Source organism: Cherax quadricarinatus, chromosome 54 (genome assembly GCF_038502225.1).
Source record: "Cherax quadricarinatus isolate ZL_2023a chromosome 54, ASM3850222v1, whole genome shotgun sequence".
NCBI classification, from domain to species: domain Eukaryota; kingdom Metazoa; phylum Arthropoda; class Malacostraca; order Decapoda; family Parastacidae; genus Cherax; species Cherax quadricarinatus.
Window position 1 is genome coordinate 17,000,560 of NC_091345.1, and position 26,456 is coordinate 17,027,015.

Sequence of the window (26,456 nt, forward strand, 5' to 3'; positions counted from 1 at the left end):
TCCCTCCCTCCAATCTGATATCCAGTTTTTTCCTTACCTAACTCATTTAATATCCTCATCACCTTACTCTTATGTATGTTCACTTTCTTCTTTTATACACCCTCCCAAACTTATCCACTAACCTTTGCAACTTCTCTTCAGTATCTCCCAAAAGCACAGTATTATCAGCAAAAAGTATCTGTCAACTCCCATTTTGTATTTGAGTCCACATCATTTAATCCCAACCCTCTTCCCAACACCTTGGCATTTACTTCTTTTACAACCCCATCTATAAATATGTAAAGCAACCATGGTGACATTACACATCCCTGTCTAAGACCTACTTTTACTGGAAAGTAATCTTCCCACTTCTACACACTCTAACCTGAGTCTCACTATCCTCATTAAAAATCTTAACAGCATTTAGTAACTTACCACCTATTCCATGCACTTGCAACATTTGCCACATTGCTCCCTTATCCACCATATCAAATGCCTTTTCTAAATCCATAAAAGCGATGAAAACTTCCTTACCTTTATCTAAATATTGTTCACTTGTATTCTTCAATGTAAACACTTAGTCTGCACATCCCCTACTCATTCTAAAGCCTCCTTGTTCATCTGCAATCCTTCTCCCCTTATCTCTAATTCTTTCAATAATAACCCTACCATAAACTTTACCTGGTATACTCGGTGGGCTTATTCCCTTAAAATTTTTATTCTTAAAAAATGATAACCTCTTTAGTTATCATAATGCAACTTTAAGAAATAATTGACTGTTTGTTTGTTCTTGTAATTCCTAAATTTGTTGTTTATGAACCCTTAATGTCCTTATATAAATTAGTTTTTGCCATTTTAGGCTTAAGTTTGCCTAAAATGCTCCTCATAACTATGGACTTTCTGCATGCACACCTAAATGTCACCCATCTATGTATAAACTGTATTGTGCTGAAATAAAATATTATAATTATTATAAGTTAAAAAGAGAAACTTTTGTTTTTCTTTTTGGGCCACCCTGCCTTGGTGGGATATGGCCAGTTTGTTGAAAGAAGCAGCAGCAGCAGCAGCAGCTTGATTAAGTGGTATGAATGACCTTCTATTCAAGAAAATTTTTTCTTTATTTTAATATTTCCCTTCTAATAATACTCATTATTTTTTCACTAACTGAAAGCTAACCCAGTGGATAAAGTAAGGCTCATTATGCATAAATATTTATAAATAGTTGAACCATAAATGTTTCATCCATTAGTAAAGAGTAGATGGCACATAGGACCTTTTACTAAACATTTCTGAAACTAATTGTTGCCACACATCAGAACATTAAAGATTACAGCAAAATCTGAAACACTGGTCAAAATACTTGACTGATTAAGAGTTATACTGCTTTCAAAGCTAAGCTCTTGACAGACTTCATCTTGGTCAATTGGACTGTTGTTGCCAGCAGACTTGCATAGCTTTCTCAGGTATACAAGAGCAAAAGCCAGTTAGTGGAAATTAAGGCACTGGTAGCAGAGTATCTATTTAGTACAGCTTATCACTTAAAACTGGGCTTTATCAAGGCAAACAAGCACTCTTGAGGTCAGGCACAGAGATAGACAAGTCACATGTGAGGTCACAGTATTGAGGTCAGGTGAGGTCAGGTATTGGTGAACGTAGGGTGTGAGGGTAAGGTGAGAGATTTGTTTATGTATATTATTGCACACACACTGTCTCCAATTATTATAATGAGCCTGTCATCTTAGCTGATCTGGTTACTGCATACTGGTCCAGATTCCTCTTGAAACCATCTGTCTTTGTTCTAACAAAGGTGAAGAGCTTTAGACCATAGGTGCTTCATTATACTTCCTGACTTGTTTACCCCCATGCATAAAGCACTGCAGACAAAAGGAAAAATAATGTAAGAAAGCAGCCACAGGAAGAAGATAACTGAAGTAGAAATTGGGTAAAAAAATAGACTGGGTGTTTGGGTAAGAAGAAACAAAAAAGAAAAATATGACTATGAGAAAAGCTATGTTGTAAGTCCTCGAATAACATTGTTTCGTTCATCGTCATTTTGTTATAACTTTTGAGAAGAAATCTATTCCTGGCCAGGGCCACTGTCTGTGTGGAGACAGTAAAATAAAAATTCGTAAAGTATACAATAATTATACAAATACACAACAGTAAACAATGCAGTATGAAAGTGCTCAGCAAGCCTGTCATATTTGTTGTTTATTATTGAACTGCTTGTTGGTAGGAGGTGCTCCTTTCAGCTTTTGCTTTGCAGACATTTATTCCTTGATTTAACCCTGTTGCAATGAATGCTAAAGGTGCACTGTGCACCTTTTGATGTCTGTGACCACAGAAAAGTGATATTAGAAATAAAACTAGAAGTTTTAAACAGGTTTGATGATGGACAGCGAGGATTGCTTAAAGTCACAGTTCCCAAGAAGCTATCAATGACATTAAGTGAGGACTTGCTGTACTATCGGTTCTGTAGTAGCTCTCGTGTTTTATAATAAAAATAATTTAAACCATTCCATGAGTGGGGCTTGAACCTGCGGTCAGAGAGTTGTAAAACTCCAGACCAACGCATTATCCACTGGGCCAACTGGCTACAATAAGATTCATCCAACTAGGTATATTTATACACCATAGGAAGGTTAGCACCACTGTGACCACAAATGCAACTTTTTACAGATAAATCTCCCACCACCGTGGCCATGATTAACTCTGGTTCAGATCCCTTCAAAGCCGTCATCATGACTTGTGAAATCATAGTGGCATGATTGCAAACAAACCATATCACGGGTGGGGCTTTAACCCATGGCAGAGTCATAACTCCAGTTAAAAATAATTTATTTTTTAAAAATTCATTGGTTTAAGTACTAATGGGCTAATAGTTTGTGTACACAGTCTGTTGATGAAAAATTAATGCTTAAACAAATGTATGTCACAGATTTGAGTAAAATGGTGTTTCTACTTGCTATTACATTGAGAAAATTCATAAGCTTAAGTTACTGAAACTTGTTTAAAATATGTGAAGAAAAATTTGTTTTGGGTCTTTTTTTTTTTATTGTAAGTAAAAAAGACATGTATAGTAAATAGGATATTTTATTAAGGAAATATTTTGCCAAACAGTGGGTTTATCAATTCAGGGGTTAGTGAAATGTTTTCTTAATAAAATGTCCTAGTTACTGTTAATGTATATGCATTTTATGTAATTGATATTAATCATCATTTGTGACTTCCTTTTATTGTAGATACTCAAGACAGTAGTAGTAGGTTGGTAGACAGCAACCACCCAGGGAAGTACTACCGTCCTGCCAGATGACTGTGAAACAGAAACTTGTAACTGTTTTGCATGATGGTAGGATTGCTGGTTTCTTTTTCTGTCTCATAAACACGCTAGATAACAGGGATATCTTGCTACTCCTACTTACACTTTTTTCACACTTCACAGACACTCGCATGCATATACAGGAAGGCCCCACTTATACGGCTGGTTAGGTTCCAGGCTACCGCCGTAAAGCAGAAACCTCCGTAAAGTGGAACACCCTTTTTTTCCACTTACAAATGCATACAAACACTAGATAACAAGTTTACACTAACATATATTAAGTTAGCAATAGAACCAGGCATCAAAAAACAATAAAAAAGTACAATACACACATAGTGCACTCATTACTTACCTTAAAATATTTATAGTCTTAATCTAGGGTGAGACAAGTAGTATTTATTGTAAGAAATCGAGTGTGGTATGTATGGTAGTCAGCCAGGCTACCATACCAGGCCACCCCACCCACACATACAATTCTATGATATTTAAGCATCCCAGAGCGATAAAATGTATATACAGTTCACTCATTACTTACCTTAAAATATTTGTAGTCTTATTGTAGGGTCAGGAGTAAGTAAATGAGATAAAACGAATAAATAGAGAGAGAGAGAGAGAGAGAGAGAGAGAGAGAAAGAATGAGTGCATGAGAGAGTACAGGCGCAGAGTTATGTAAACAAACCAGGCGAAGGTAAGTTTTGTAAACAGTGTACACGTCTGGTTTGTGTACAAGTTACATTGTGTACAGGTTGTCTCTACATTGATACGGTAGAATAAATAAAGAAGAACACTCCCATTCTCATGTAACATCATTTTGAGAAGAAATGATGCTCTGAGTGAAGGCAATGGAAATAAGTCACTCTGACTTTTTTGGGTTATCCTTGGTTCTCTACACATATGTTGTTATGTATGATAATCTATGTAACTGTATTTGTGTATACCTGAATAAGCTTACTTACATACATACGAAAGGAATAATTTTCTACAGTTACCCCCAGTAGGTTGGTAGACAGCAACCACCCAGGGAAGTACTACCGTCCTGCCAGATGACTGTGAAACAAAAACCTGTAACTGTTTTGCATGATGGTAGGATTGCTGGTTTTCTTTTTCTGTCTCATAAACACGCTAGATAACAGGGATATCTTGCTACTCCTACTTACACTTTGGTCACACTTCACAGACACGCACATGCATATATATATATACATACATCTAGGTTTTTCTCCTTATTCTAAATAGCTCTTGTTCTTTTTTATTTCTTCTATTGTCCATGGGGAAGTGGAAAAGAATCTTTCCTCCGTAAGCCATGCGTGTCGTATGAGGCGACTAAAATGCCGGGAGCAATGGGCTAGTAACCCCTTCTCCTGTATACATTTACTAAAAAAGAGAAGAAGAAAAACTTTATAAAACTGGGTTGTTTAAATGTGCGTGGATGTAGTGCGGATGACAAGAAACAGATGATTGCTGATGTTATGAATGAAAAGAAGTTGGATGTCCTGGCTCTAAGCGAAACAAAGCTGAAGGGGGTAGGAGAGTTTCAGTGGGGGGAAATAAATGGGATTAAATCTGGAGTATCTGAGAGAGTTAGAGCAAAGGAAGGGGTAGCAGTAATGTTAAATGATCAGTTATGGAAGGAGAAAAGAGAATATGAATGTGTAAATTCGAGAATTATGTGGATTAAAGTAAAGGTTGGATGTGAGAAGTGGGTCATAATAAGCGTGTATGCACCTGGAGAAGAGAGGAATGCAGAGGAGAGAGAGAGATTTTGGGAGATGTTAAGTGAATGTATAGGAGCCTTTGAACCAAGTGAGAGAGTAATTGTGGTAGGGGACCTGAATGCTAAAGTAGGAGAAACTTTTAGAGAGGGTGTGGTAGGTAAGTTTGGGGTGCCAGGTGTAAATGATAATGGGAGCCCTTTGATTGAACTTTGTATAGAAAGGGGTTTAGTTATAGGTAATACATATTTTAAGAAAAAGAGGATAAATAAGTATACACGATATGATGTAGGGCGAAATGACAGTAGTTTGTTGGATTATGTATTGGTAGATAAAAGACTGTTGAGTAGACTTCAGGATGTACATGTTTATCGAGGGGCCACAGATATATCAGATCGCTTTCTAGTTGTAGCTACACTGAGAGTAAAAGGTAGATGGGATACAAGGAGAATAGAAGCATCAGGGAAGAGAGAGGTGAAGGTTTATAAACTAAAAGAGGAGGCAGTTAGGGTAAGATATAAACAGCTATTGGAGGATAGATGGGCTAATGAGAGCATAGGCAATGGGGTCGAAGAGGAATGGGGTAGGTTTAAAAATGTAGTGTTAGAGTGTTCAGCAGAAGTTTGTGGTTACAGGAAAGTGGGTGCAGGAGGGAAGAGGAGCGATTGGTGGAATGATGATGTAAAGAGAGTAGTAAGGGAGAAAAAGTTAGCATATGAGAAGTTTTTACAAAGTAGAAGTGATGCAAGGAGGGAAGAGTATATGGAGAAAAAGAGAGAGGTTAAGAGAGTGGTGAAGCAATGTAAAAAGAGAGCAAATGAGAGAGTGGGTGAGCTGTTATCAACAAATTTTGTTGAAAATAAGAAAAAGTTTTGGAGTGAGATTAACAAGTTAAGGAAGCCTAGAGAACAAATGGATTTGTCAGTTAAAAATAGTAGAGGAGAGTTATTAAATGGAGAGTTAGAGGTATTGGGAAGATGGAGGGAATATTTTGAGGAATTGTTAAATGTTGATGAAGATAGGGAAGCTGTGATTTCGTGTATAGGGCAAGGAGGAATAACATCTTGTAGGAGTGAGGAAGAGCCAGTTGTGAGTGTGGGGGAAGTTCGTGAGGCAGTAGGTAAAATGAAAGGGGGTAAGGCAGCCGGGATTGATGGGATAAAGATAGAAATGTTAAAAGCAGGTGGGGATATAGTTTTGGAGTGGTTGGTGCAATTATTTAATAAATGTATGGAAGAGGGTAAGGTACCTAGGGATTGGCAGAGAGCATGCATAGTTCCTTTGTATAAAGGCAAAGGGGATAAAAGAGAGTGCAAAAATTATAGGGGGATAAGTCTGTTGAGTGTACCTGGTAAAGTGTATGGTAGAGTTATAATTGAAAGAATTAAGAGTAAGACGGAGAATAGGATAGTAGATGAACAAGGAGGCTTTAGGAAAGGTAGGGGGTGTGTGGACCAGGTGTTTACAGTGAAACATATAAGTGAACAGTATTTAGATAAGGCTAAAGAGGTCTTTGTGGCATTTATGGATTTGGAAAAGGCGTATGACAGGGTGGATAGGGGGGCAATGTGGCAGATGTTGCAAGTGTATGGTGTAGGAGGTAGGTTACTGAAAGCAGTGAAGAGTTTTTACGAGGATAGTGAGGCTCAAGTTAGAGTATGTAGAAAAGAGGGAAATTTTTTCCCAGTAAAAGTAGGCCTTAGACAAGGATGTGTGATGTCACCGTGGTTGTTTAATATATTTATAGATGGGGTTGTAAGAGAAGTAAATGCGAGGGTCTTGGCAAGAGGCGTGGAGTTAAAAGATAAAGAATCACACACAGGGTGGGAGTTGTCACAGCTGCTCTTTGCTGATGACACTGTGCTCTTGGGAGATTCTGAAGAGAAGCTGCAGAGATTGGTGGATGAATTTGGTAGGGTGTGCAAAAGAAGAAAATTAAAGGTGAATACAGGAAAGAGTAAGGTTATGAGGATAACAAAAAGATTAGGTGATGAAAGATTGAATATCAGATTGGAGGGAGAGAGTATGGAGGAGGTGAACGTATTCAGATATTTGGGAGTGGACGTGTCAGCGGATGGGTCTATGAAAGATGAGGTGAATCATAGAATTGATGAGGGAAAAAGAGTGAGTGGTGCACTTAGGAGTCTGTGGAGACAGAGAACTTTGTCCTTGGAGGCAAAGAGGGGAATGTATGAGAGTATAGTTTTACCAACGCTCTTATATGGGTGTGAAGCATGGGTGATGAATGTTGCAGCGAGGAGAAGGCTGGAGGCAGTGGAGATGTCATGTCTGAGGGCAATGTGTGGTGTGAATATAATGCAGAGAATTCGTAGTTTGGAAGTTAGGAGGAGGTGCGGGATTACCAAAACTGTTGTCCAGAGGGCTGAGGAAGGGTTGTTGAGGTGGTTCGGACATGTAGAGAGAATGGAGCGAAACAGAATAACTTCAAGAGTGTATCAGTCTGTAGTGGAAGGAAGGCGGGGTAGGGGTCGGCCTAGGAAGGGTTGGAGGGAGGGGGTAAAGGAGGTTTTGTGTGCGAGGGGCTTGGACTTCCAGCAGGCATGCGTGAGCGTGTTTGATAGGAGTGAATGGAGACAAATGGTTTTTAATACTTGACGTGCTGTTGGAGTGTGAGCAAAGTAACATTTATGAAGGGGTTCAGGGAAACCGGCAGGCCGGACTTGAGTCCTGGAGATGGGAAGTACAGTGCCTGCACTCTGAAGGAGGGGTGTTAATGTTGCAGTTTAAAAACTGTAGTGTAAAGCACCCTTCTGGCAAGACAGTGATGGAGTGAATGATGGTGAAAGTGTTTCTTTTTCGGGCCACCCTGCCTTGGTGGGAATCAGCCAGTGTGATAATAAAAAAATAGTTACCCCCAGTAACACATTTTCTCTTATGTTAGATTAGAGAAAATGTTATTCTTGGCATCACTTGTACAAGTAACCTGGCTACCACATCTCATATTTATGTTTATTTATTCTATTGTGGGGTGTATTTATCTTTTTATGTTATGTATCATGTTTATTATATAATTTTGAAAAAATATAATGGATGGATTAATGAAAATGTGTATATTAACGTAATATACAACATTTAATGAGACTCGGTGATTATTATTATTATTATTACAGTGGACCCCCGGTTAACGATTTTAATCCGTGCAAGAGGGGTAATTGTTATGCGAAATAATCGCTATGTGAATGAATTTTCCCCATAAGAAATAATGGAAATCAAATTAATCCGTGCAAGACACCCAAAAGTATGAAAAAAAAAATTTTACCACATGAAATATACATTTTCCCACACACAAAGAGAAGGATACATGCACAATAGTAGAGTAGTACATGCACAGTATATATTGTGCATGTACTAGTCTACTAAATGAAGAATAAATGACACTTACCTTTATTGAAGATGCAGCAATGACTGATGAGACACTGTGTCCTGGGAGTGCCTTTTCCTCCTGAGTACTGTAGGTCCTGTTTGGCATTTTCTTCCAGAACAGGCCTTATCACACTGTGTATGCCACTACGATTCTTAAATCTCTCAAACCAACCTTTGCTGGCTTTAAATTCACCAATATGAGCACTAGTTCCAGGCATTTTTCCCTGTTCACCTGGGTGTTAGTCGACTTGTGTGGGTTGCATCCTGGGAGACAAGATTAAGGACCCCAATGGAAATAAGTTAGACAGTCTTCGATGACACTGACTTTTTTGGGTTATCCTGGGTGGCAAATCCTCTGGGGTTAATTGTTTCTTGGTATTCTCAATAAGCCACACCAACAACGGTGCTACAGCAGCAGCAGCAGCTGACAGTGCAGCAGCAGCAGCAGCTGACAGTGCAGCAGCAGCAGCAGCAGCTGTACCACCAATAGTAGCGATGGTTGATTGGGGTTTGTTATACAACCTGGCCAGCTCGGAGACATGCACTCCACTTTCATACTTATCAATGATCTTTTTCTTCATCTCTATTGTAATTCTCACCCTTATTGCTGTAGGGTTGGCACTAGAAGCTTTCTTGGGGCCCATGGTCACTTATTTTCCAGAAAAAGCACCGAAAACACTGTAATAATACGAAATATTCCGATTGTATGCTTGGATGTTACCGCGGAGGCTGGCTGGTAAACAATGCCACCGGCGGAACATGTGAGCGCGTCTCGGACGAAAATCGGTAAGCGGGTTTTTAAGCGGTATGTGAGGTAAAATTTTTGCAATTAAAGTAAGCGGTATGCGAAATAATCGCTATGTGATGCCATCGTTATGCGGGGGTCCACTGTATTATTATTATTATTATTATCATTTCTAATATGGCGTCACTTGTGCAAGTCGTCTGCTACCACATCTCATATTTATGTTTGTTTATTCTATTGTGGGGTGTATTTATCATCTTTTTATGTTATGTATCGTGTTTATTATATAATTTTGAAAAAATATCATAGATGGATTAATGAAAATGTGTATTTAACGTAATATACGACATTTAAATGAGACTCGATGATTATTATAATCATTACTAATATGACGTCTGGAGACATAAGACACTCTTACTGATTTTAATGTGTACCTGCATGCCAGCACAGTATGTAAGTTTATTTAAGTACAGATATACATAAGTATAATTATCAGAGTATATATAAAATATGAAATAACTTTTAAAAACATTTGAAATTTTGGAGTTTCCAGACAAAATGGAGAGACTTAGTGCTTACTGAGCTCATGAAGAATGTAAACAAACAGGGTGGGGCGCGGTGACCGTATTAGAAAGTCAGGTGGGAGGAGCCATATAGCGAGTTTTGGTCATAATTTGAAATGACCGTATTAGCGGAATGCCGTAAAGTGAAACTCCGTAAAGCGGGGCCCTCCTGTATATATACATACATCTAGGTTTTCCTCCTTTTTCTAAATAGCTCTTGTTCTTCTTTATTTCTTCTATTGTCCATGGGGAAGTGGAACAGAATCTTTCCTCCGTAAGCCATGAGTGTCGTATGAGGCGACTAAAATGCCGGGAGCAATGGGCTAGTAACCCCTTCTCCTGTAGACATTTACTAAAAAAGAGAAGAAGAAAAACTTTATAAAACTGGGATGCTTGAATGTGCGTGGATGTAGTGCGGATGACAAGAAACAGATGATTGCTGATGTTATGAATGAAAAGAAGTTGGATGTCCTGGCCCTAAACGAAACAAAGATGAAGGGGGTAGGGGAGTTTCGGTGGGGGGAAATAAATGGGATTAAATCTGGAGTATCTGAGAGAGTTAGAGCAAAGGAAGGGGTAGCAGTAATGTTGAAGGATCAGTTATGGAAGGAGAAAAGAGAATATGAATGTGTAAATTCAAGAATTATGTGGATTAAAGTAAAGGTTGGATGCGAAAAGTGGGTCATAATAAGCGTTTATGACCTGGAGAAGAGAGGAATGCAGAGGAGAGAGAGAGATTTTGGGAGATGTTAAGTGAATGTATAGGAGCCTTTGAACCAAGTGAGAGAGTAATTGTGGTAGGGGACCTGAATGCTAAAGTAGGAGAAACTTTTAGAGAGGGTGTGGTAGGTAAGTTTGGGGTGCCAGGTGTAAATGATAATGGGAGCCCTTTGATTGAACTTTGTATAGAAAGGGGTTTAGTTATAGGTAATACACATTTTAAGAAAAAGAGGATAAATAAGTATACAAGATATGATATAGGGCGAAATGACAGTAGTTTGTTGGATTATATATTGGTAGATAAAAGACTGTTGAGTAGACTTCAGGATGTACATGTTTATAGAGGGGCCACAGATATATCAGATCACTTTCTAGTTGTAGCTACACTGAGAGTAAAAGGTAGATGGGATACAAGGAGAATAGAAGCATCAGGGAAGAGAGAGGTGAAGGTTTATAAACTAAAAGAGGAGGCAGTTAGGGTAAGATATAAACAGCTATTGGAGGATAGATGGGCTAATGAGAGCATAGGCAATGGGGTCGAAGAGGTATGGGGTAGGATAGTGAGGCTCAAGTTAGAGTATGTAGGAAAGAGTGAAATTATTTCCCAGTAAAAGTAGGCCTTAGACAAGGATGTGTGATATCACCGTGGTTGTTTAATATATTTATAGATGGGGTTGTAAGAGAAGTAAATGCGAGGGTCTTGGCAAGAGGCGTGGAGTTAAAAGATAAAGAATCGCACATAAAGTGGGAGTTGTCACAGTTGCTCTTTGCTGATGACACTGTGCTCTTGGGAGATTCTGAACAGAAGCTGCAGAGATTGGTGGATGAATTTGGTAGGGTGTGCAAAAGAAGAAAATTAAAAGTGAATACAGTGGACCCTCAACCAGCGATATTAATCCGTTCCTGAGAGCTCATCGTTAATCAAAATAATTGTTAGTCACGTTAATTTTCCCCATAAGAAATAATGGAAATCAAATTAATCCGTGCAAGACACCCCAAAGTATTGAAAAAAAAAAATTTTACCACATGAAATATTAATTTTAATATACACAAACTGAAGAAGACATGCACAGTTACATGACACTTACCTTTATTGAAGATCTGGTGATGATTGATGGGATGGGAGGAGGGGAGACCGTTGATCTTGTTAGTGTTTAGAAGGGGAATCCCCTTCCATTACCACTTGAGGTAGCAAGTCTTTTTCTGGGGTTACTTCCCTTGTTCTTTTAATGCCACTAGGACCAGCTTCAGAGTCACTGGACTTCTGTCGCACAACATAGCTGTCCATAGAGGCCTGTACCTCTCGTTCCTTTATCCTAAAGTGTTTCACAAAATTGTCAGCATAATAGTCACCAGCACGGCTTGCAATAGCTGTGTGAGGGTGATTTTCATCAAAAAAGGTTTGCACTTTAAGCCACATTGCACACATTTCCTTAATCTTTGAAGTAGGCAACTTCTTCAATTTCTCTCTCCCCTCCTCCGAAGCAGTTTCCTCAGGTGTGGCCTCTTACTGTTGAAGATGATCTAGCAGCTCATCAGTGGTTTGTTCTTCATTGTCCTCCTCCACCAACTCTTCCACATCCTCCCCACTAACCTCACGAATATGAGCACTAGTTCCAAGCATTTTTTCCTGTTCACCTGGGTGTTAGTCAACTGTTGTGGGTCGCATCCTGGGAGACAAGATTAAGGACCCCCAATGTAAATAAGTTACAGTCCTTGATGATGCACTGACTTTCTTGGGTTATCCTGGGTGGCTAACCCTCCGGGGTTAATCATTTCTCGGTAATTGTTTCATGTTAAGCCACACCAACAACACTCTCTCCACATCTTCGAGTAATACAGCTGATGGTGGTGTAGCAACAACAACAGCTGACTGTGGTGCAGCAGCAGCTGCACCTTTGGTAAGAACAGCTTCCTTGATTGCCGTTTTCTTACCCACAATAGTAGCGATGGTTGATTGGGGTTTATTATACAACCTGACCAGCTCAGAGACACGCACTCCACTTTCATACTTAGCAATGATCTCTTTCTTCATCTCCATAGTAATTCTCACCCTTTTTGCTGTAGGGTTGGCACTAGAAGCTTTCTTGGGGCCCATGGTGACTTATTTTGCAGGTGCAATCACTACAAAGGCTGTGATAATATGAAATGTTCCAGTTGTTGTATGCTTGGAAGCGACCATGGTGGCTGGCTGGCTTGTAAACACTGACACCCAAGGGACAAGTGAGGCGCGCTCAGGCCAAAGTGGATGCGTATGGTACAGAACGAATAGCGCTGGTCGGGTTTTTAAGCACTAGTCGAGGCAAAAATTTTGCGTTTAAATGTATCGCTAGTCAGATTTATCGTTAATCGATGCCATCGCTGGTTAAGGGTCCACTGTACAGGAAAGAGTAAGGTTATGAGGATAACAAAAAGATTAGGTGATGAAAGATTGGATATCAGATTGGAGGGAGAGAGTATGGAGGAGGTGAATGTATTCAGATATTTGGGAGTGGACGTGTCAGCGGATGGGTCTATGAAAGATGAGGTGAATCATAGAACTGATGAGGGGAAAAGGGTGAGTGGTGCACTTGGGAGTCTGTGGAGACAGGTAACTTTGTCCTTGGAGGCAAAGAGGGAATGTATGAGAGTATAGTTTTACCAACGCTCTTATATGGGTGTGAAGCATGGGTGATGAATGTTGCAGCATATGGGTGTGAAGCATGGGTGATGAATGTTGCAGCGAGGAGAAGGCTGGAGGCAGTGGAGATGTCATGTCTGAGGGCAATGTGTGGTGTGAATATAATGCAGAGAATTCGTAGTTTGGAAGTTAGGAGGAGGTGCGGGATTACCAAAACTGTTGTCCAGAGGGCCGAGGAAGGGTTGTTGAGGTGGTTCGGACATGTAGAGAGAATGGAGCGAAACAGAGTGACTTCAAGAGTGTATCAGTCTGTAGTGGAAGGAAGGTGGGGTAGGGGTCGGCCTAGGAAAGGTTGGAGGGAGGGGGTAAAGGAGGTTTTTTGTGCGAGGGGCTTGGACTTCCAGTAGGCATGCGTGAGCGTGTTTGATAGGAGTGAATGGAGACAGATGGTTTTTAATACTTGACGTGCTGTTGGAGTGTGAGCAAAGTAACATTTATGAAGGGGTTCCGGGAAACCGGCAGGCCGGACTTGAGTCCTGGAGATGGGAAGTACAGTGCCTGCACTCTGAAGGAGGGGTGTTAATGTTGCAGTTTAAAAACTGTAGTGTAAAGCACCCTTCTGGCAAGGCAGTGATGGAGTGAATGATGGTGAAAGTTTTCCTTTTTCGGGCCACCCTGCCTTGGTGGGAATCGGCCAGTGTGATAATAAAAAAAAAATACTCAAGACAAATGTTTGTGTGAATATTATCTGTCCGAGGTTTAACTGAAACTTGTACTTAATTGAAATAGGCGTGCAGGCGGACCAACGAGTGTTGGCAGCGCTGGTCTCCACTTACTTACCAGGAGTGGAGTCGGTGGTACGGGAACATGACATAGAACTATCGCTCATCACCTTACACTGGTTTGTCACCGTCTTTGCTTCAGTTTTGCACATGAAGATCCTCCTAAGGGTATGGGATCTATTCTTCCTTGATGGATCAATTGTCCTCTTCCAAGTCACTCTTGCCATGCTTAAGATTAAAGGTAAGAATTGTATGGTATTCAAATTTAACTTGTTACTTGCTCAAATTAACTAGAATCTGCTTTAGGAAGTATCATTTACACTGTTGAATAAGACGCATGTGAAATACCTAGGTATCTTCATTGATGAGATGTTTCACTAACCAGTGGTTTTTTTCATCCAGTATGGAGACTATGTACTGGAGACAGTGGAAGAATCAGTAGTTTTGAAGTGTTCGGTCCCTCTGACTTGATAGGTGTTCATTTCTCTAGCCTTGATAAAAATTACCTCAAAATTACCTACCCACTTCTTCCACAACTTCCAGTATATATTCTCTGTATTGTATTGAAAAAGCCACTGGTTGGTAAAGCATCTCATTAATGAAGATATCCAGGTGTTGCACATTTGTCCTGCTCATCAATTTGTTAGTGTTGTGCAAGCCCTGAATTAGTCTGTAACATATTAATTCTTGTTAAGTTTCAAGGTATGAATAAGCTAAAATTACTTATAATTGCTTAGCATTTATTGTAATCACTTTAATAAAACAAAATTAAATAATTATATAGTATGTATATTTTTAGTTCATTGTTCATTTTATGCATCACCATCTTTGTTTTTATTTGCCTTTCCAGAAGGGTATGGATATCATGGTTCATTGTTGACTCACAGGCTACAAGATGCCCTTATTTTATGTTTTGTCAGATTTAGATGGCGAGTTTTGAGGGGGGTGTATAATTTTTTCTCAAGTATTATATTAAAATTTTTATCATTCTTCTATGGTTTTCAGGTTGTAATGGGTAAATGAAGTTTAATATATGTATTTAATGGTAACTTGTGCTCAGCAGTGTATCTTGTTTTCATTTGTCAGACCCTTTTGGAATAAAAAAAAAAACTGTTGTTCCCCATTACAGAAGCAGACCTTCGTAGCTTGGAAAATTCGGCACAGATATTTAATGCCCTGTCAGATATCCCAGGTGATGTCGATGATGTGGAGTGTTTGTTTAAGGTAGTGTGTACATGATTGCTGTTGCCTTCTACTCATTCTATAGCTTTTCTTTCTTTCCTAACTCCAATTATTGTTTATCTTGTTTGTCATTTTGCTTGTGTTCCTTCTGGTTGTTCTGACACATCTTAGTGGAACTTAAGAAATTCTTCCTTAAGAATTTGCAAAGAAATCTTGAGTGCTACTAATATTTTTCAACAGCTGGTGAAATATTGTCACTTGCCACTTCATAGTTTATCTGGGCTAACTTTATCTTAAATATTCTGCCATTCCTATCATTGTAATAGGAATTTGTCAATATGTAGATTGAGGAACAGCCTTGCTAGAATTTTTATACATATATTACATTCCATTATAAATTGGTGCTGTGCTGTAATTAGTAATTGGTAGTAAGTTTATACTGATATTATGATAAAAATATTGCTTAAGTGTTAACTTCAGGTTCCTTATGCTTAATGAAAATTAATAATTGCAGCTTTTAAAACTTAATTTCACTTTATTTACTTATGTGTATCCTTTGTTAATGCAGTACTTGTAGGCAACATTTAGTATACTCTCAGTGGGGGTAGTCAGTCTTAAAATTTTTTACATTATTGTGTAGACTAGTATACAGACAGATCTTATATTAATTGAGATGGTTGAGGATGTGTGTGCATCACGTTTCTTAATTCTGCTTTAGGTAATGGAGAATGTATGTGGAAGCTTAACTGATGTAATGGTAGAAACCCATCGTCGACGACACCTTGCTTACCTCATGGCAGATCATGGAGCCCTTATCAATCCAGACCACTCGACCAATCTTCCCAAACAACATCTTAATAGGTAAATGAGCTAAGATGCTATTAATGTACATTTATATACATATTTGAACATCATTTCACTGACTGGGACTTTTATATGGCAGCTTTAGAATTACTTTGTGTGGTTCTAGATTTTTCTTAATGTTCTTCTTTCTTTCAACAGACCAGCCATATCCCACTGAAGCAGGGTGGCCCAAAAAGAAAAACAAAAGTTTCTTTTTTTTAACTTTAGTAATATATACAGGAGAAGGGGTCATTAGCCCCTTGCTCCCGGCATTTTAGTCGCCTCTTATGACACACATGGCTTACAGAGGAAGAATTCTTTTCCACTTCCCCACTGAAATGAGAGGAACTAAAAAAGAACTGTGTATTAAGAAAATAGAAGAAAACTCAGGTGGGTGTGTATATACAATGAGTCCAGTTTCTGCAGTTTGTTACCCACGATTTACCCTAGCCCGACAATAACCCTTAACTTTGCTTAATAATGATACCCAAGTGCAAAAGTAGTGACGGTGACAGTTCTTCCAAGCCTAAGCGAAGTCATGAAGTGCTTCCCATAAGTGAAAGAAGTGCTAAATCTTGACTTGCTGTACATAACTTACCAGTTAAACTTGATCATATTTATGTATGTAAATTAAAAATTTCTGAAATGTAGGGTTCCCAGTTTCAGGTATCCATGGTAGGTCTTGGAACGTATTCTCTGCAGTTGCGGGGGTCCTGCTGTGTATGCGTGTACATGCATGTGTAGTGTGACCTAAGTGTAAGTAGAAGTAGCAAGATATACCTGTTGTCCTGCATGTATATGAGGCTGAAAGACACCAGCAATCCTGCCATCATGTAAAACAATTACAGGTTTCCGCTTCACACTCGCTTGGCAGGATGGTAGTATCTCCCTGGATGGTTGCTGTCTACCAACCTACTACCTAAGTTTTCTTAATTTTATTGAATAAAAATAAAATTCCAGGTCATTAATCTTTACAAACCCACATAAGGTGGCTATCAGCTAAAATGGACAAAAAATCTGGCTGGCAATGGCTCAACACGTAAGTTTAATGGGTTGTCCAATTTAAATAGCTATGAAGCAGCCCAAATTTGCTATATCGAAAGATGTCCAGTTCGGTCATACACCTGATAAAATGGACTGACTCTGCTTAATTGCAAGTTTGTGCAGTCCAGGCTTTGCTCAGGACCTGTCCATTTCATTGTGGTAGACAGGCATCTTGTGCCCAACTGGAAATTATGTTGCCAGAAACAAAATGATTGTTTGCAAAATGTGCAGACAGGGCACATAGGGCAAGCAAGCCAGTCATTCATCCTGCCTGCTCTCCTACCCCTTGCCACTTGCCACGTATTAAAGTTTTCCATGAGAGAGGAAATGTACTGGACAGGCTGACTTCTGTCACATTACAAATTGAGTGTGCTTGAATTGAGACTGTAAAATCAGTAACCAAAATAGTCATTCCTGGTTGAAGAGCTTGTCAACCAAGCAGAATGTCTTTTATATAGTTTTCCATACTGCATTAGTGTTATGCATTAGTGTTATGCAGCACATTAAATGTTGGAAAATTAGGCATCACCCTACTTTAGCTAGAGATGGCCAGTGTGTTAAAAGAGAAAGAGGCAGTCTGGTAAGAGATAAGATAAGATAAGATTTCGTTCGGATTTTTAACCCCGGAGGGTTAGCCACCCAGGATAACCCAAGAAAGTCAGTGCGTCATCGAGGACTGTCTAACTTATTTCCATTGGGGTCCTTAATCTTGTCCCCCAGGATGCGACCCACACCAGTCGACTAACACCCAGGTACCTATTTGCTGCTAGGTGAACAGGACAATAGGTGTAAGGAAACGTGTCGGAATTTCCACCCGCCGGGAATCGAACCCGGGCCCTCCGTGTGTGAAGCGGGAGCTTTAGCCACCAGACCACCGGGCCACCCTAAAAATTAAACTTTGCTTCATTACAAATTTGTGCATATATACTGTACCTTGAGAACAGCTTAAACTAAAAATGTTAAAACTGATAATTGATAGGAAAAGTTGGCATGTGCCTAAAATATTGATTTGTGAACAATGTACTATATATAGCTTGTTATGCAGAAAGTGGGATTTCCTGGGGCCTGAAGGGGGAATTCCGGGAAAACACGAACGAAAAATTTTTTCCGAAAAAAATTCACAAACTGAGTTAATCTTGTAGAAAAATAGCTTAACTCTCTGGCAACACAATGGTACCAGAATCATTGTTCTACGACATTCCTACAAGGAATTATGGTCATTTAAATACACCTAGGGTTACGTCACCACCCGCGACAGGTGTGCTCACCTGTCGTCAATTTATTTTTTTTTTTTCCGTTTTTTTTTCGTGTATTTACTGTATTATTCTTTCTAAGATAATAATTGACGATTTGGTATCATAATACAGTGGGTGGGACTTATACGTAGAGTTCCAACCAACCAGGAACCTCCCGACACCATTTTGCTGACGTCATGGAAAATTCCAGTCTCGGGGGTGGCCGGGGAATATGGCTCAATATAACGCTATTATAGCTTCTACGGCTTATTTATCTATCACAATTGATCTAATATGACATAATAAACAATATAAATAACAAAGAAGTATGGTAAATACTCCAGAATGAATAATATATGGAATATTCCCAGAGCGCTCCATCGGGAATAATAGATTCCCATTCTCAGAGAGGGGCTTACATTCTCTTTCTCTCACCTCCAGGGTCCTTATATTAGAGAAAACGAACATGGTTAACTATGATATACACTCGTAATGCAGTATAAGACTGAGAAAAATGTTATTTTCTCGGAAAAAAAAAAAAAAAAGGTGGTCCGGCTGTTTCGCGGATTATCTCGGAAGTAAGTTATTCACATATATGAGCAAGTAACTAAGTTAATAATAGCAGGAATGTAATGAAATTCACAGAGAACATAAAGGAAAGATTGTTTTACAAGCTAGTGGATCGCTTTTTGAGATATCATAATTTGTTTTTGATTTATGTGAGGGCAAAAGTCAGATATTTGGCTGAAAGTCAAAAAACATACAAAATTTATTTTTTTAAGAATGAAGAAAGGATAAATTACAGAAAGGCAATCCACTAGAAATACAGTTTAGCATTGTTTTATGCGTAGATAATGCCAAAACAGCTTCTCCAAGTCCCACTTCGACGGTACCTTGCAATATGTATGATTATGTATGATTATTAGTAAATAATTTTTTTCTCAGTTGTTTTTTGAGCTATCTTATTGAAACTTGGTCACATTACTATTGAAAGGTGCTTCTTTACGTACAAAAAAAATGAAAGAAATCGAACGAAAAATAAAAAAAAAAAAATTTTAGGCCTGAATTCCCCCTGAAGGCCTTGTCTAGGCCACCCAGGGCTATCCCAGTCAAAACAGAAAGTCCTAAACCTGCATTTATTACTTCAATGGGTTTATCAGAGGGTTAGGCAAAATTCCTAGTTAGGAAAATATACATTTATTAGTAGTAACACTATATACACACTAGAAAAACACCTTCATACATCTCTTAGCCTAAACACCCAAATAAAGGTACATAAGGAGCCAACAGCTGGAGAGTCACAGCAAAACATAAATATACATGGCCCAGTGGGTGCCAGGCCTTCCCTTACTCCTCTACCGACCCCATTACATCCCATGTCCTCAGTCCTCGCTCATCCCACAGCCCTGACCATATCAGAGGTCAGGCGAGCATACAGGTAAACAATAAAAGTGCCTCGGGCTTGAGTTGGGTCTGTCCTTCCTTTCTTTGAATCAAACCCGATTTCCTCCCATTTTCCCAGGTTCTGTATGACCCCCCAGTGAGTTTAGTGCTTACCCCTGAATGTGATGATAAACTATATAATTAATGAAGTCCACATGTTTAGTCATTAACCTTCCATTTTCTGGTAATTTTTTTTGGGAAAGAATGTGAAAAATCCTTCCAGAATGTTACTTTTTGTATAATGTGGAAAATGTTTCTTCGAAATTTTATATACTATACCAGTATGCACCTATATTTTTAATACATGAGAGTTAATTACACTTTGGACATCTTTTGACTGTTCTTTTCTCCTGATAATTTAAGATTATTTTTAAAACCTTTCTTTAACTTAATTTAACAGTATCATTTGATTTTTTTATCAAATATTTACAAATAAAAATATACAGTACTAATTTATATGCAGAATTACCTGTTTGGCTTAATCAATACCCAAATTGTAACTCCTTGACCTTAGAAACTTTATATATTAAGGACTACCTTTGGTGAAACTTTGAAGGAAATTTGATCTGCTTTTGGAGTGTAAACAAAAACATACATGAAGGAATTTAGGGAAATGGGTTAACCAGATTTGAGTCCTGAAGGTGGGATGTGCAGTGTCAGTATTCTAAGGGAGGGTTGAGGATGTTACAGTTCGCAGAGTCATTAGAACTGTGATGTTTGTACACTTCTGACATGACAACTGTTGAATAAATGATGGTAAATGTTAGCTTTATGGATCACCATACCTTGGTGAGAGACTGCTGATGCGAGGGAAAAACAAACGATATTGTATAGTATGTTGATTGATTCTTACACATTATATATTCGTATTACAAAAGCACATGATAAACCTAAACTGTGCTAAAAGTACGATTATTTTGATTAGTTAATTTAACATTTTTTTAAAGCAAACATTTTTTTTAAAGCAGGTTGCAGCTGAACACTCTTCTGTTACACTTTCGTAATAGGTTTAATATTTGTTTTCAGACGACAGGTGAACAAAAGTAAATCCATGCTGGAGATAATATTGTTTGGAGAGGATAGAAATGCAGACAACCTTCGGAACAAGAACATTCGGCAGACGGAGCTGCTCGTTGACTTGAGGGAAGCAATACTTCAAGTTGGTAGACACTTTCAAGTAAGCACAATATTTTTAAGTGTAGCATGTGTGTGGTTTTTTTTTTTTTTTTTATGGGAGGGGGTGCATTTCCTTCTCCAACCTCCCAGGAGATGGTGGATTGTTTTTGGGGGATTATCATTTCCCAAACACAGTCCATGAACAAAGAGTTCAACATTTTCTTTGGTTTAAGTACTGATATTTCCTCATTGAAATTTCAGCTCAGTGTGACCTAACGGGTTAAGCACATTTTAATGAATAAAGTAAGTTAGGTTATTGCCTACCGATTTCTGGAATGGTAGTGCTAAAAATGATTGATAATGTATGGTTAGGAGCAAATAGTCCTTTTTTTATTTTTTTAATTACAGCCTCTCCTCACTTAACGTTGTACTTATTTACCAATAACTCGGACTTATGACAGGCTTTCTGACCAGTATGCATACCTAAATGTATATTAGAGCCAATTTCCTCTACTGTTTATTACAATATACAGTCCACTACTGTTTAAACATTTAAAAATATACCAGAAATGTTATAAATGGTGTAAAGGTGACATTAAAACAGTATCAAAGATGGTCAACACACACCCACTACTATTATAGTATGCTTCTAACCTAGCGATGAATTCGTTTATCGATGTGGTCTTAGGCACAGAACTCCATTGTTAAGTGAAGAGAAGCTCTATAATAATTTTAATATGCCAGACTTTAACTGAATAATAAGAAAATAACTCCATGGGGAAGTGGAACAGAATTCTTCCTCTGTAAGCCAAGCATGTCGTAAGAGGCGACTAAAATGCCAGGAGCAAGGGGTTAGTAACCCCTTCTCCTGTATATATTACTAAATTTAAAAGGAGAAACTTTTGTTTTTTCTTATGGGTCGCCCCACCTCGGTGGGATGCAGCTGGTACGTTGGAAAAAAAAAAAACTTTGATTTTTCTTCTTAGGTCATCTGCCTCAGTGCCTTTATTGCTGCACCTTTCATATAAAGGAGGGAAGAGGGTATCAAAGACATTGAATATATACATTTTTTTTTTTTTTTTTTTTTTAACAAGTCGGCCGTTTCCCACTGAGGCAGGGTGACCCCAAAAAAAAAGAAAGAAAATCCCCAAAAAGAAAATACTTTCATCATCATTCAACACTTTCACCACACTCGCACATTATCACTGTTTTTGCAGAGGTGCTCAGAATACAACAGTCCAGAAGCATACACATATAAAGACACACAACATATCCCTCCAAACTGCCAATATCCCAAACCCCTCCTTTAAAGTGCAGGCATTGTACTTCCCATTTCCAGGACTCAAGTCCGACTATATGAAAATAACCGGTTTCCCTGAATCCCTTCACTAAATATTACCCTGCTCACACTCCAACAGATCGTCAGGTCCCAAGTACCATTCGTCTCCATTCACTCCTATCTAACACGCTCACGCACGCTTGCTGGAAGTCCAAGCCCCTTGCCCACAAAACCTCCTTTACCCCCTCTCTCCAACCCTTTCGAGGACGACCCCTACCCCACCTTCCTTCCCCTATAGATTTATATACTTTCCATGTCATTCTACTTTGATCCATTCTCTCTAAATGACCAAACCACCTCAACAACCCCTCTTCTGCCCTCTGACTAATACTTTTATTAACTCCACACCTTCTCCTAATTTCCACACTCCGAATTTTCTGCATAATATTTACACCACACATTGCCCTTAAACAGGACATCTCCACTGCCTCCAACCGTCTCCTCGCTGCTGCATTTACCATCCAAGCTTCACACCCATATAAGAGTGTTGGTACTACTATACTTTCATACATTCCCTTCTTTGCCTCCATAGATAACGTTTTTTGACTCCACATATACCTCAACGCACCACTCACCTTTTTTCCCTCATCAATTCTATGATTAACCTCATCCTTCATAAATCCATCCGCCGACACGTCAACTCCCAAGTATCTGAAAACATTCACTTCTTCCATACTCCTCCTCCCCAATTTGATATCCAATTTTTCTTTATCTAAATCATTTGATACCCTCATCACCTTACTCTTTTCTATGTTCACTTTCAACTTTCTACCTTTACACACATTCCCAAACTCATCTACTAACCTTTGCAATTTTTCTTTAGAATCTCCCATAAGCACAGTATCATCAGCAAAAAGTAACTGTGTCAATTCCCATTTTGAATTTGATTCCCCAAAATTTAATCCCACCCCTCTCCCGAACACCCTAGCATTTACTTCCTTTACAACCCCATCTATAAATATATTAAACAACCATGGTGACATTACACATCCCTGTCTAAGACCTACTTTTACCGGGAAGTAGTCTCCCTCTCTTCTACACACCCTAACCTGAGCCTCACTATCCTCATAAAAACTCTTTACAGCATTTAATAGCTTACCACCTATTCCATATACTTGCAACATCTGCCACATTGCTCCTCTATCCACTCTATCATATGCCTTTTCTAAATCCATAAATGCAATAAAAACTTCCCTACCTTTATCTAAATACTGTTCACATATATGCTTCAATGTAAACACTTGATCTACACATCCCCTACCCACTCTGAAACCTCCTTGCTCATCCGCAATCCTCCATTCTGTCTTACCTCTAATTCTTTCAATTATAACCCTACCGTACACTTTTCCTGGTATACTCAGTAAGCTTATTCCTCTATAATTTTTACAGTCTCTTTTGTCCCCTTTCCCTTTATATAAAGGGACTATACATGCTCTCCGCCAATCCCTAGGTACCTTCCCCTCTTTCATACATTTATTAAACAGAAGTACCAACCACTCCAACACTATATCCCCCCATGCTTTTAACATTTCTGTCATGATCCCATCAGTTTCAGCTGCTTTACCCCCTTTCATTTTACGTAATGCCTCACGTACCTCCCCCACACTTACATTCTTCTCTTCTTCACTCCTAAAAGATGGTATACCTCCCTGACCAGTGCATGAAATTACTGCCTCTGTTTCTTCCTTAACATTTAAAAGTTCCTCAAAATATTCTCGCCATCTACCTAATACCTCCATCTCCCCATCTACTAACTCCCCTACTCTGTTTTTTAACTAACAAATCCATATTTTCCCTAGGCTTTCTTAACTTGTTTAACTCACTCCAAAAATTTTTCTTATTTTCATTAAAATTTCTTGACAGTGCCTCTCCCACTCTATCATCTGCTCTCCTTTTGCACTCTCTCACCACTCTCTTTACCTTTCTTTTACTCTCCATATACTCTGCTCTTCTTATAACACTTCTGCTTTGTAAAAGCCTCTCATAAGCTACCTTTTTCTCTTTTATCACACCCTTTACTTCATCATTCCACCAATCACTCCTCTTTCCTCCTGCCCCCACCCTCCTATAACCACAAACTTCTGCCCCACATGCTAATACTGCATTTTTAAAACTATTCCAGCCCTCTTCAACTTGTGTTATTGATAGGAGAAGATGTAAAGAATAAATTAATCATTGCATGTTCAACTGTGATTCACCAAATCTAAGGTATATACAACTCCTCACTTTGTGATGTACTCGTTTAAAGACAAATCAGACTTACGACGGACTCTCTGACCAGTATACATGCCTAAATAATGTATATTAGAGCTGATTTCCTCTATTCTGTTTATTATAATATACCGTACACTACTGTATAAACATTTAAAAATATGCCAGAAATGTTACAAGTGGTGCAAGGGTGACATTAAAACAATATCAAAGATGGTTGACACAAACCCTCTACCATTATAGTACGTATGCTCCTCATTTAGCGATGAATTTGTTTACCGATGTGGTCTTAGGAATGGAACTCCATCGTTAAGTGAGGAGAAGCTGTACAATACCAACAAATTGATTTTTAATAAAGATACCTAAATTTTTTTTTTTTTTTCTTCAACAAGTCGGTCGTCTCCCACCGAGGCAGGGTGACCCAAAAAAGAAAGAAAATCCCCAAAAAGAAAATACTTTCATCATCATTCAACACTTTCACCACACTCACACATTATCACTGCTTTTGCAGAGGTGCTCAGGATACAACAGTCTAGAAGCATATATGTATAAAGATACACAACATATCCCTCCAAACTGCCAATATCCCAACCCCCTCCTTTAAAGTGCAGGCATTGTACTTCCCATTTCCAGGACTCAAGTCCGACTTTATGAAAATAACCGGTTTCCCTGAATCCCTTCACTAAATATTACCCTGCTCACACTCCAACAGATCGTCAGGTCCCAAGTATCATTCATCTCCATTCACTCCTATCTAACACGCTCATGCACGCTTGCATGTATATCTTTTTTTTTAATCAAAATTCTTGTCATATATATAACAGTTTCTTTGTGTTTCTAAGCATTATCCAACAGACTTCCTATAATAGCAATTTGTTTTACAGGGTATTGAGCCAAACTTCACTTCTGCCACACTCACACCAGACTATTCCTTGGAGTCTCATGCACATGATCTTCCCAATTTTTTGGCTACAGCAAGATCAAGACACAGACGAGCTAAAGCATTGCTTGGTAAGAAGCATGATCAGAATGAGTGCATGTGGATAATGAGTTCTGTGCAATCATCCCTACAAATTCTCAAGACAGTTGTGTTCTTAGTGGTCCTACAAAACTGAAGATCACAAATAATACAAAATCTTTCTTCTTTCAACACACCGGCTGTATCCCACCTAGGCGGGGTGGCCCAAAAGGAAAAACGAAAGTTTCTCCTTTTACATTTAGTAATATATACAGGAGAAGGGGTTACTAGCCCCTTGCTCCCAGCATTTTAGTCGCCTCTTACAACACGCATGGCTTACAGAGGAAGAATTCTGTTCCACTTCCTCATGGAGGTAAAAGGAAATAAAAAAGAACTAGAAAGAAAATAGAAGAAAAAAATGAGGGGTGTGTATATACATGTACGTGTAGTGTGACCTAAGTTTAAGTAGAAGTAGCAAGACGTACCTGAAATCTTGCATGTGTATGTGACAGAAAAAAAGACAACAGCAATCCTACCATCGTGTAAAGCAATTACAGGCTTCCATTTTACACTTACTTGGCAGGACGGTAGTACCTCCCTGGGTGGTTGCTATCTACCAACCTACTACCTAGATAATACAAAATGTCTGCATAATAAATTTTGTTTTGGATTTAGGTTTTTTGTTTTAGAGCCATATCTCTGTAATATACAAGATAACTGGCACATCTTGCTGCTCCTGCATACATTTGAGTCACACTACACATATATTCATGTATATGTATACAGTATATACACACATCTGTGACACAGGTGGCTTACTGAGAAGCCTTTCTCAGTAAGCCACCTGTGTCGTAAGAGGCGACTAAAATGCCTGGAGCAAGGGGCTAGTAACCTTTTCTGTATAAATCACAAAATGTCAAAAGAAAATTTTTTCTTCTGCTTTGGGACACTCTGCCTTCACTTGGGAGACAGCTGTTGTCGGGGGAAAAAAAGTATCGCACTAATATAGTAAATATTGACATTAACTGGTGTGGGGTTTGTCTGTAAAAACCTGCATTTGTGGTCAGTGGTGGCCTATGCTAACCTCCCTATGGTGTATAGAAATAAATCTAGTTGGATGAATTTTAATAGAGCCAGCTGGCCCAGTGGTTAACGCACTAGCTGCTTTAGTTTTAGAACTCTCTTGCCATGGATACAAACCCCATCCATTCTTTGAATTTTTAAGGATGACTATATTATTTTTGGTTTAAGTGCCCCCCTG

General features: G+C 38.8%; 1 protein-coding gene across 1 annotated transcript in view; it reads left to right on the forward strand.

The window, feature by feature from the left end:
- Positions 1-26,456, forward strand: part of LOC128699229 (small G protein signaling modulator 3 homolog) — a 99,484-nt gene that overhangs the window by 16,890 nt on the left and 56,138 nt on the right. The window contains exons 8-12 of the mRNA XM_053791837.2: positions 13,832-14,065; positions 14,954-15,048; positions 15,725-15,867; positions 20,598-20,748; positions 25,122-25,248. Of these exons, the coding sequence (XP_053647812.2) occupies positions 13,832-14,065; positions 14,954-15,048; positions 15,725-15,867; positions 20,598-20,748; positions 25,122-25,248 (750 nt within the window). The remainder of the gene's footprint in view (positions 1-13,831; positions 14,066-14,953; positions 15,049-15,724; positions 15,868-20,597; positions 20,749-25,121; positions 25,249-26,456) is intronic.